At 41.1% G+C, this 12858-nt stretch overlaps 1 protein-coding gene across 18 annotated transcripts in view; it reads left to right on the top strand.

The window, feature by feature from the left end:
• The window catches only part of Sulf1 (sulfatase 1), a 154989-nt gene that overhangs the window by 119434 nt on the left and 22697 nt on the right, over window positions 1-12858 (top strand). For all 18 annotated transcript variants that reach the window (XM_020182619.2, XM_074068557.1, XM_074068559.1 and 15 more), the window contains 4 exons: window positions 273-401; window positions 680-736; window positions 1563-1692; window positions 12251-12461. In XM_020182619.2, the coding sequence (XP_020038208.2) occupies window positions 273-401; window positions 680-736; window positions 1563-1692; window positions 12251-12461 (527 nt within the window). The remainder of the gene's footprint in view (window positions 1-272; window positions 402-679; window positions 737-1562; window positions 1693-12250; window positions 12462-12858) is intronic.

The following is a 12858-nucleotide window of genomic DNA, read 5'->3' as shown; positions in this document are numbered from 1 at the left end:
ATACAGAAACCATGAATCAGTCTGCATCTTGTCTGGCTGTGTGGCCAGAGCACCAGGGTGTGGGGTATCTCTCCAGGCTGACCCCCCCGTGAGAGTAATTAATCTTGCTCAGTGCCATTGCTGCTGACCAAATGTCATCACCCACCTTTAGGAGACCAGATGAGAGGGCGAGAAGAGTTGAAGGCCAGCGAGTCGCAGCTGTGGAAAAGAAGTCCTAAAATGCCACCTCTGCTGGCTGTGCGTCTGGGCTGTAACTGTCTGTCTCTTTGCAGAGTCCCACAGATTGTTCTTAACATCGACCTGGCCCCTACGATCCTGGATATTGCAGGACTCGATACACCACCCGATGTGGATGGCAAGTCTGTCCTCAAACTTCTGGACCTGGAAAAGCCGGGTAACAGGTTCGTCAAAACCCCTTCTCTCAGCCAGTCCCAAGCACACTGAACTCTTAACTGGTGCCCAGAGCCAGCCAGTAGCTGAAAAAAGTGGAGGCAAAGTATTCTTTGCCTGTGAGGACCGCCCTAAACTTACCTTCCTTTATTGCTTGTGAGTAACACATTGATGGGAGACGGTCAGCGTCCGCAGGAAATGAGAGGTGTTTCTTTAAATAAGTGTTAGCACAGATCTATTTGGAAAAATGTCCAGATGCCAACGGTAAATATTATTATTTTGCTTTCAGGTTTCGAACAAACAAGAAGGCCAAAATTTGGCGTGATACATTCCTAGTGGAAAGAGGGTAATTATTGGTTCCTGGGGTGCTTCTGGGAACCAGTCCCAGTGGGCAACTTTCCCTGTTGGGTATATTTTTCCTCCTTATTTTGGTTTACTAAGCATGCAGATTTCACAAGCCTAGTTGCAAAATTGAATAATTTGCTACTTACTCTCTACTGGCCAGCAAAGTAACTAATCAGAATTATAAAAAATAAATTCTCATCAGACGGGACCAAAGTCTCTAGATGGGTATAGATTTGCTGTTGCACTTCTGTGTCTTGGTTTCTAATCAGACCAATCAGTTGGCTTTCTCACCCATCCTCCCAAGGCCTTCTCCATGTGGCCTCCAAGGCTTGACTGGTACCCTACTTTCTACCTATTTTCCTTACGTGCTTTTCATAGTTTTAAATATCTAAATTTATGCCATTGTAATTATTTCCATAGTCACTTCTGGGTTTCTCCCTTTGATTCATAACACCGATTGCCATGTTTTTCCCTTTACATAAATCCAGAAAGAGTAAAGCATTTATGTAATTTTTTTTGTTAACAAAAAGAGCTCTAAATATGTAAAACTGAACATTATGCCCAAAGTTTTGAAATGAATGCTTTGGGAGTGAGGATGGGGTGGTGATTCTTCTTATCCTGACTATACATCTTCACAAAACCCAGCTTGTAATTTTCACAAAGGACCCAACAAATGTTGGACTCTTATGGACAGAGCCTTAACATCTATCCGTCTTGCTCCACATGACTGTGGAGTCATGTGACGGAATAAAAAGAGAACAGACAGGATTCAGAAAAGGTAATTCAGATCACTTCTCACATACAAAGCTTTTCCCTTTCTGTCAAAGCAAATTTCTACGAAAGAAGGAAGAGTCCAGCAAGAATATGCAACAGTCAAACCACTTGCCCAAATATGAAAGGGTCAAGGAACTATGCCAGCAGGCCAGGTACCAGACAGCCTGTGAGCAGCCTGGGCAGGTGAGTGACATTGCTTTTCTTTACTATCACTTGTGTGTTCTCCACTTCTAATTTAAAAGATTTTCAACATATAAGCTTTTCACATGATCACAAGGGCAAACTCACTGTGATACTTCTCCACTGACAGAATTTTCTAACTGGCCCAAGCTGGGGCCCCCTCATCACTACCTGGGCCCTCTCCAGTTAACAGTGATGGTGCCCTCAGAAAGGCTTCTATGCTAGAAGACACTGGTTCCATCTGAGGAGGTTTGGGGGCTCCTGTTAACTGATCGTCAAACAGTGGTTGAGAAGCCACTAAAACAAGGCATGTGTGGATGCTGAGCCTCTGAGCAGTGAATTACCTTGAAAGACAGGATGGAGACTTCCCACCCTAGGGTAAAGCCAGATGTCATTTATCACAGACCAGGGGGACAGAATCTGTATCCTGAATTGGGAAATGACAAGGGAAACTACATTCTGAATGTTTATAATTTCTACCTCTGCTCCCAAACTTCCTGACATCAAATATTTCAAATGATTCTTCTTCCTTATAGAAATACTATTATAGAATCTGAAGCTGCTTAGAATTCCAGCTACAATCAGTAAGAATGAAAGAAATACCATATGATGAATTAACACTACTTTTTTTCTTTTTTCTTTTCTTTTTGTGGTGCTGGAGTTTGAACTCAGGGCCTACACCTTGAGCCACTCTGCCAGTGCTTTTTTGTGTTGGGTATTTTTGAGATAGGGTCTCGCAAAGGGCTGGCTTTGAACCATGATCCTCCTGATCTCTGCCTCCTGAATAGCTAGGATTACAGGTGTGAGCCACCAGTGCCTGGCCAACACTACTTCTAAGGACAGTGAGAACATGTGAACACTAATGATTTTAAACACTCTTTTTGAGGTGCCAGGGTTTGAACTCAAGGCTTTGCCTTTGCTAGGTAGGTGCCCTACCACCATGCCGGCAGCCCTTTTTGCTCTGGTTATTTTTGAGATAGGGTCTCCAGGCTAGCCTGAACTGCAGACTTCCTATTTTATACTTCCTGCTGTGCCTGGGATGATAGACATACACCACCATGCCCAGCTCTTGGTTGGTGATAGGGGTGTCATGAATATATGTGTGGGCTGGCCTTGACCCTTAATCCTCCCAATCTTAGCCTCCCAAGTAGCTAGGATTACAGGCACGAGCCACTGGCACCTACCTAATTATAAACACTCTTGATTGAAATCTGTGCTAACTAAAAGGAAATCTTTATAAGCTGAAAGAAAATGCATCATGATGAGAGAGGAAAGAACAAAATCAGAGGAAAGTGAAATGCTTATGAGCATTTATCATATGTAAGGCACAGTATGCAGGATTTTTTAATGTGCTTGTGTGATTTAACCCTCACATCTTTCTAGTGTCACCCCTGTCTTAGTGGGGAACCTGGATCCAGATGGGAGTTGATTGATTAAAAAGCACAGGTCACTTTTGCCTTCTAAGGCAAGTTGCATTAGGTAAAGAGGAGTTGCAATCTTGTGTGAGGGTTTTTTCCTCTGACCTCTAGATGTTCACAGATGAGCAAACAGTAGTTCAAGCTATCAGACACATGAAATGGGTCACCCAGTTGTTACCAAAAGGGCCTCATTCATTACACTCTTATTATATGGTACCAGCTTATTGAATACACAATCATAATAAACACATTGACCCTAACTCTGTCTCCTCATGCTTTTTTGTGCACAGATTCCTTTGAAATACAACAGGGGGGAGGGCAAGCTGTTGAAGGAAGGGATAAAATCAGGCCTTCATGTTATTCTAGTAAGTCTTAATTTTCTAGAAGCTTAGATCTATTCATTACATTTTAATTTGAAGTCTTCAAATCTTTCTTATGGAACCTCTAAGTATTATTATGCATAAAACCTCAGAATTGTTTCGTAGCCCTAGGATAGTCTTTATGAGTGAGCCTCAATAGGCTAATTTACTTTTATTCAGGAGTTGGAATTGTTCAGTGTTAAATATGTCTTATACAAATTGGTGGTCTTGTTGCTATTTGAGCCCTCTAAGTGGTGAGTATGACAACCATCTGGGAATAAGGTATACTCTCTACCTATTTTTCAGTATGCAGCTTTACAGATCTTTCCATATGGCTTGTGTTGAAATTTTAATATATGTCCTAAAGGGCAAATGTAGTGTAAAGTAGATTATGGTATTTTGACACAAGCTTTGCACTTACATGCTGCATGCTAACAGTATTAAAAACTTAATTTTGCTTTTCACTTTTTTCTAAACTGTTTTACTCCTGTGAAACAGTTTTATATCTGACTCTCTGGAACTTTCCTCTATTTCTCTGTGAATCAGTCTGAATTTATACTCTATCATAAGAGTGTATAAGAATGTCAGCACTATTCTCTCTTAACAGTGCCTAAATTAGTGGAACAAAGAATTAGACTAGTGCTCAATGATGTGTGTGTGTGTGTGTATTTTTAATATATGATTTTTAAAAAATTGGGCAGAAGTAGTCTCCAGCATAGGTGAGAACCTGGAGAGCATATCCAGTTGCCTCCAGCTTCAGTATGTCCATGGCATTAGTGAATAGTTACTGTAATCTCATGATTTTCAGAGTGTGTCCACAGACCAGCAAGATGAGCATCACCAAGAACTCATCAGAAATGCAAATTTCCAGCTGGATATGGTGGTACATGCCTGTCTGTAATCCTAGCTGCAGGGGAGGCAGAAATCAGATAGATTGCAAAATTAAAAAAAAAAAAATTGCAGATTCTCTGGCCACTCCAGACCTACTGAATCTGGTGCTATGGGTGTGCTGCCCATGAATCTGTTTGAACAAGTCATCCAGGTGGTCCTGAAGCACATTTGTTCTCACCTACTGCTGTGCTCAAGATATAGCTTAAGAATCTGACAACTTTAGTAAAATTTTTTGCCACTTCAAGGAAGCTATGAAGTCTGTAGGTCAAACCTGATAGCTCCTTTGTGTTCTATACCATCCTCCTCTTGGCCTTTTGCTCTTTCTTTCTGGCCACTTTGAAGATTACTTTTTGGCAACAGTATCACTGATTAAAAAGAGTCCAGAACAATGCGATTGTGTTGCTCAGAATCAAGGTGACAGCTGAGGCTGGAACTGACTTGCTTGGAATTCACTCTCTTGACATTGGCTTCACACCTGGACTATGTCCTGCTCATCTTCCCTCTCACCAATGCTAGGAGCTTTCACTCTAAGGAAGCTAAGTCTTAGGTTTGACTCTTTGTGGTGTTTAGAGGAAAAAAATCACTCCATTCTCTTTACTCCTAATCCACAAAGAGAGTGTGTGGCTCCTCCCATCAACACCTAGACATCTGGGTAGAGTCCTTGTGGATCCATGACATAGAATAAATAAAGGAAAGGGGAATTGAACATCAAAAGGCTTGGGTTGGAATATGGTAGCCTCTATTTCCAGCTGAGTCCATTCTCCTGAGCCTCAGCTTTTCTGTCTCTAAAGGGGAGAAAATTAATCTTTATTCATGTAAAGTGCTAGTGAGAGCCAGGTCTCAATGTTGAGTGCTGCTATTGCTCTAGGTGCTCATACCTGTTGTTTTTATTTCTATGAAGCTAACAGGGAATTAGAATGGGCTGGAATCCCAGACGCTTGGCATCACTCCTTGACTATGTACAGAACAACCAGCGGGGACCAATTAAGACAACATGGACATATGTGTTTGCATTGCTTCCATGTTTCTGAATTAATCCAAGACAAAGTGTGAATTCCCACCACTCTCTCAGCTAGGCATTACACCCCAGGCATGTTTATATACACACATACTATGCTCACACACACAAAAATTTCACCTTTTGTTTTAAATGACTTTTTTGTTCAACAGAGAATGAACGAGTGATCTGCAATGCTCAATTCTGGCTGCTCATTGAATTATCAGTGTGGGGGGGGAGGGGGGTTTGAAAGCTAGAGATGCACTGCCTCCTCCCAGACGGATCCTATTACAGTGCATGAAGGCTAAGCGGAAGCATTGTGGTTTGTAAACATGATTAAGAACCCCAGGCCTAGAATCAGAGAATGTCCAAGTTAGAAGTAGTCTTAGAATTCTTCTAGCTCAAAGATATAATTTTCCTGATAGAGACATTTTGGTCCAAAAATCTTTAGCGAACCTACAGCTCTTCCTTCCCATTTCACACTCCCTTCCTTAACAGTGCCTCTGCAGCAGGTAAGTGCATTTTCCCTTTAGAATCACAAATGGCCTTTCTGTTGATGGCAATTGCTACTCACACACCTAGGGCAGGAGTTCTCAGCCCCTACTGCACAATAGAATTCACAGGCACCCTCAGAAATGCCAGTGTTCAAGTTCATCCCAAACAAATTAAATCAGAACCACTGGGGAGGGGAAGGCAGGTGTCGGCTTTCTTTCAAGCTCCTGGATGGTTCCTTTGAACAGCCAGAGTTGAGAACCACAAATGTCAAGTGAGCACCATTGTATTGTTTTTTGTTTTGTTTTGTTTTGTTTTCCTCTTCTTTCTCCTTAAATAGGACTTAGATAAAAAAGAAATTCCCTGGGCTTCCAATTTTGAAGTGTATTTTATATTTTCTCTGGCGTTTCACAGGAAAAAAAGCAGCTTGATTTGTTTTTATTTGTCATGTCCTTTTGTTGAGTTGTTAAATTCCAGAGTCTTTACAATTTAGTTTGCCTTTCTACTCTTGTATCAATATAGAGTCAGAGATTTGCTTAAAAACCTGTAAGGAGCTAGCATTAAGCAAACTGACAGTATTGTGAGGGAAATTAGAGTGTAATTTGTTAAGTATATCAACTGTTAACTGCAGAATCAATGTTCTCATCAAAAACTTACTCCTCTGACTTTATATGCCTCCAACCCTTTGTGACCACCTGCAGAGCATGAATTAAAAAGACATTTACCGGTAAGATCTAGCCAGAATTGTTAATTTGCCAAAAATTGACAACCTGCTCCTTGAGTCCTGGGTAAAGCATGGCATGGCTTGTAGACATGTCTCCTGGGTCTTCTGATCCTGGAGGACACTTACAGAAGGATGGAACCAATGCTGTTTTTATTCTAGTGTACATTTGAAAAATACATAGCCAAATTTTTGGTTTCTTACTCATGAAAATGGGCCTAAGTGGGTATAAATGAGAATATCCATAAGCAGTGGGGGAATATTTGCAATTCCAGATGTGGAAACTATAGTGATTACCTACTGGCTACATCAGAAAGGAGAAGTAGCCAGAGTTGTATCATCATCTAATGTGCTAGGCATTTCCATTGTTTATATGAAGACACAAGTTCAGTTGGGATAACAAGTTGAACAAAGCCTGGCTAAAAGAGTGAGAAGTTTGAGTTCAAATCAAGTCCGTGTGACTCAAGGTCGTGGCCTTCTTGGCATGGTGACTCATGCCTGTAGGGCTGTGCTCATGAGGCTGAGGCAGGAAGACTGCTTGAACCCAGGAGTTTAAGACCAGCCTGAGCAACATAGTGAAAACCTGTCTCAAAATAAAAACAAACAAAAAACACAGTATCCTCCACTGATTAATAATTATTACATACAATATGTGACCAGGAGATACTAAGTTGTCCACAGGTTACATAACCATTTCCAAAAGTCAGTTATGATACCACATCTGGGTTCATATAGTACATGTTCTCAAAACTCCAGGCTCTCAGCAGTTTATTGTCATAACAGATCCTTGAGGCCAGAAGAAGCAAGTGTTAGTCTACCAGATGTAGAGTCTGGAAGAACAAGAGATTTCTGCAGTTTGGTCAAAGTCATAGAGTTAGCAGCAAAACCCAAACCCCAATATCTGTATTCATTAACAATGGCTACCACTCACCAAATTCACATTGCCTCTAATTCTTTAAATAATAAATACAGTAGTGTGTATAAGAAAAACCAGGAATGATGCAGCTGCCTTTGCTGACTTCTCCCAGTGTGCTGTCTCTAATGGCCATGACCTTACCAAGGCTTAGCTGGCACAGTTGCTTTGCTTGGGACCATAGAATAAGATGATAAAGCAGATACCATGAAATGCCATTCTTTTCTAGTCTGAAAGTCCAGAATTTTCCTTCAAGCCACTGCAATAAAACAATTCTGAAATCCAAGACAGAGTATAGGGAACATTTTTGCCCCAATATATGAATGGTGGCAGCCTTTTATGGTAGTTGTAAGGATTGAATGAATGAATTCACAGAATGTGCTCTAGACCAGTTTTGGCATCAAGTCAGAGTTCAGTAGACCATGATGATGGTGGTGGTGGAGGAAAAGATGATGATGAATGAAATCGTTGGAAAAGCATTTGACATATTGAACATTTCTCATTTGGTTTGATTCCATCAAACGAACCACACACTCATATTCTTGTACCAAAATAACCATCCTTCTCTTCTTCACCAGGCATTATTTATTCACAGACAGATATAATCATTCAAAAACACGAATACACAATTACCTAATGGAGGATTCCCCCATTAAGCCAACTTCTGGGGACAATCAAGGAATATGAGACATGACCCTTGCCCCTAATTCCATGTTCCAGTGTAGGTGGAAAGGGCAAAATAAAATGGCAAGTGAAGAAATTATTTAAATAATTTTATCCAGGACCTTGTCAACAGTGGATGTGCGGAAATATTTGTCAGATAAATATGTACTAAACCACTGATACAGGAGGAGAATTTGAAATGGCATAGGCCCAGGGCATAGGAAAGGAATTTACAGGAGTGAATGGTCAGTGAAAATTGAGATAACTGGATTGGGCAATTAGCTGATTTACCGGTAAACTTCAAGACCGTAGATAAAAGCAAGTCAATGTGACAACTGTACTTGTACAAGGGTGCTCATGGAACACAGCTCATGCCTGAAGCTGACTCTATGTTCCTTTAGCAGGTGCTTCCCCTGTGGGCCTCCACCTGCTCCCCAGAACACTTCCCCAAGGCAAACTTACCTCTTCTCTTTATTTTGACCATTTAAATGGCTCACCATGTTGATTTCAGAGTACTTCTTTTAGAAATTCTTTTTCTCTGCCTCCATCTATAAATTCTCCCAACTAAAATCACTTTAGTAGCCACTTCAAGGTTTTAATACATAGTCATAAAAATTGTCATGATATGGAACACTAAAATGACTATAGCAAGTGTGTGGTAATTATATTTCATTGCAATTCTTAGTATGCTTGCCACTAAGAAGACCTTTTAAGCCTCTAGCTAAGTACTTTATCTAATAGGGTCTTGGCAGAGAAAATAATTGACATTTTTGTAAATGGCTATTGCTTTATCCACATATGTTTGTAGCTCTATGTATATTTGTAGTGTGTATGGGTATACATATATGTATGTATATTTGACTTGTAAGATAAATCTTTTGCTTCATAGATAGGACCAGTGTGGTTAAATTCACTCTTCAGGAAGGAAGTACTCTTTCCCTTCATCTCTATCCCACAGAAACTCAACAAGGGAAAATGGATTGGACTCCAAATAGACTAAGTTACTAAAAATTCTGTCTATACCTCTATACCTCCAGGAATCTACTTGTACCATCAGCTGTTCTGGGCCAACCCCCCCTCCCATAAAAAAAAAAAAAACAACAGATTTTTAAACGTGCTGTGGCTATGAAAGTATAGAAAGGTTTTGCTCTAATTCCTGTGATTTAAAAAAGTAGTACTTGGCCAAGCATGGTGGCATATGCCTATAATCCCAACTGTAGAAGGCTGAGTCAGAGGATCAGTTGAACCCAAGACCTTGTCTTACAAATAAAATTTATATTTATACCAAAGTTGATGTCAATTGGAACCACAAACAGACCTAAGGCCATTCATTTTCGAGAGTGAAATTGGCCACGTTTGTCTGTGTGGTAGACAGTAGAGCACTTCTTAAACTTTTACATGGCTGTGAATTGTGAGTTCACAAGTCACATCTTTTTCTACAACAGGCAGTAAGCAGTCACCTCTGTTTTTAAATGCTGGAGGTAGAGCTTGCCCGGGTGAGTGGATAAGTTCTAAACCATCTACAATTAAGGTAGATGTAGACATAAACAGAAACACTCAGGCACTACTATTCCCAGATTTTGGGAACTTTGAAGAAGTTGTCTATTTCAGCAACACTTTTCACCAGTGAGAATTCTATATGGGATGTAGTGACTTCTTAGTGGAGTTGTCTTTCAACTTCTGAGAACATTTCTCAGAACACCTTCTTAAGATAATTGGAAAATCTATGCATGTCACAAAACCAGGCCTGGAAATCGTGACCTCTACATTCAATAGCAGAACCCTGGAAAAGGTCACATGCCATTTGCAGCCACATCTGTGTCACTTGTCAGCGAACTGTGGAGAGGGAGCAAGGAAAGTGTTGCTCTTCAACAAGGCATGTCCCGACGGATGAGTGCGCTGATTCTGTTTATCTGTGCAGCTCGAGTCATTTCTGACCCAGTTACATCAACACCTTTCCAGACACACCTTTCTTTGTACACAGCACTCCCACAAATGCCTACATCCTTGTCAAACTCATATGTCTGAGCTATTTAGATCCAATTATAACCCTTCTGCCTTCCCCCACGGACTCTAGCTGCAAAGAGGTCCAGGAAGCAGTCACTATGGTGAAGCAGTCGCTATGGTAAAGTAGTGACTTTAATCCCTGGCTATACATTATAATCACTTGGGGGGGCTTCTGAAAATCCCAGTGTCCAGCCAAGTTTGAGGCACTCATGTGACATAACTCCTTTGTGCCTAAACAAGTAGCCTTCACTTTTTTGTTTGTTTGTTTGTTTGTTTTTGAGATGGGATCTTTCTGTGGGGTCCTCGCTGGCTTCTAACTTGAGATCCTCTTGCCTCCATCTCTTGAGTGCTGGAATTTCAGTTGTGCACCACCATGTCTGGCTGACTTCACATTTTCTTCTCTTTTCTTTCTGTTAAATCGTCTCCAACTTCATCCTTTGACTATTCTTGTTTGTGTTGCTTTTTCAAAGCTTGGTCAGTAGTTAATTGCCTGTGTCTTGAGCTCCTGTTTCTTTGGGTGAAGATGTTGAACAGTCAAGACATTCTAGGAAAGCACCAAAAGAAGATCATAACTTACTATGGCTTGAAATAAACAAGTCCTATAACACCAGACAGGTAGAGGGCTAAAGTGAAATCATAAAGTGAGCTCTGTTTATCTGGGATTTGGGAATTTCACAGTAGAAGCCTAAAAGTAGCTGATAATTTTAATACATATTGAAGACATGCAACTCCCTTAACAGATAATGATGGTGGCTTAACAAATAATGATGGTGATCCTTAAACAGTGGTGCTGTATCTCTAGCTCACTATGAATGTTTCTGTGCCATTTTGTTCACAAATTTCCTTTGTCTTCTGATGAAGCCACCTGGGATCCATGGGCAAACTTTACCTTGCATTTGGAGACTTTATATCCAAGATGTTACCCAAAGTATGGTATTGGCACAACAGGTGGGTAGGAGATCCTTTTCAATGTTGCATAAACGAACATGCACCATTTTGTTAAAAACACGTGATGTAATAAACACACCATTTTACAGTGCAAACATCATTGCGTTGTCCACACTTTAAAAATGTGTGCATTTAAAGAAAAGTATCAATACATAGTAATACCCAGGTGATACTCAGATATGGAAGGAGGAAGAAGATACAAGTTTGACATCACTACAGTTTGTCAGCTTGTACCTTGTTGTATCGATGTGACCACTTCAAATTAAGGCCAGTATTCTTCCTGCCTCCCAAATTAATACATTAGGGAGGAAAAGGGAAGGGAAATGAAAAGTAAAAGAGGTTTTTTGGGTCTTTAATGTGGTGGTGCCTCCTAGGGTGAAGCGCTAGTATTTCAACCCAGGAACCCTGAGGAGACACCCAGCCCTGATGCAGCATCCCACTTCTTTGGAGGGGAACCTGCAGCCTTCACAGCAGGTGTGGTTGAAGTCTCAAAGTAAAAACCGCAGTGTGAGCTCCCCCATGTGTCTGCTGGGAACGGGGTGTCTTCCCCTGGGAGTGTGCTCACACACTGCAGCACGTGCAGAGCTCCTAGAAGGACAAGACGGAACAAACCTGACAAGGGTACAAAGTCTGGAGTATGAGAGTGTTCACTCGGCCTGTGATGGACTCATGAAACTCATCTCTGTCTTTCTCATGTGCCACTCTGCCTTGGCTAGCATTAGAAATTCAGGGGCAGAGAACAAAGCAGCCAAGTTTGTTTTTCCAGGGCTGGGGCTGGAGGTGGGGAGGTAGGGGGAGGAGTTTCTGGTGCAAAGTGCCCTGACAGCTGTGCCCTGTGTCTTAGGGAACTAAGGACTTTTCCATGTTCCATTCAGGACTGTTTAGTCTGGGTGCTGAGGATTCATAGGTCAGTTTGGGGCTCCAGAGTCATTGAGGTAGTTCTGATTTCCAGTGATTCCATTGTCATCTCTGTTGCCTGCAGTGAAAGAAACAACTGAGAGTGAAGCTATCGCAGGTCACTTAAAACCTTGTCTTTCTTCATTCATGCTCTGTGATGATATTGCCAGTGCTTCTAAAAAAAACTAAGGCTGAACTCCTTAACAAATAACACCTGGACCCAAATCGTGACTGCTTTCCTGTTGGCTTCTATAGAAGTGGCAGTGCATTGAGGACACATCGGGCAAGCTTCGAATTCACAAGTGCAAAGGACCCAGCGACATGCTCACCGTCCGGCAGAGCAACCTCTACTCTCGAGGCTTCCATGACAAGGACAGAGAGTGCAATTGCAGGGAGTCTGGTTATCGCCCCAGCCGAAGCCAGAGGAAGAGTCAAAGGCAGTTCCTGAGAAACCAGGGGACTCCAAGTAAGCCATTCTCTTGTGACCAGCCCTTTCCACAGTGGAGATACTACCAATATAGAGTTTTCCAGCAAAAAAGCAAATCATTGTTTTGTTTAAAATGAGAAAGCTAAGATTAATTTGAAGTTTTACTTTGTAAATGTTTTCACCTAAGCATAGAATGAAAATACATTTAGTAAAAGCACCAGATGCAAAACATATGCACATATTAAAGAGCTCTAAAATAGCTATTCCAAAGGGTAAAGAGTATAGTTTAGGTCTGTTTTATTTTACCTTCAAGTTAATTAATGTCTTGATTTATCTGTCTAAATCACTCTTTAAAAAATTAATCCAAGGTATCATGTGAGTGCATTTAACTTAAGATGAAAAGCATAAGCACCTTTTAAAAGTCATGTTTTAATCT

This window comes from Castor canadensis, chromosome 3 (assembly GCF_047511655.1).
Source record: "Castor canadensis chromosome 3, mCasCan1.hap1v2, whole genome shotgun sequence".
In the NCBI taxonomy this organism is placed as follows: domain Eukaryota; kingdom Metazoa; phylum Chordata; class Mammalia; order Rodentia; family Castoridae; genus Castor; species Castor canadensis.
This window is presented reverse-complemented; position numbering and strand designations above follow the sequence as displayed.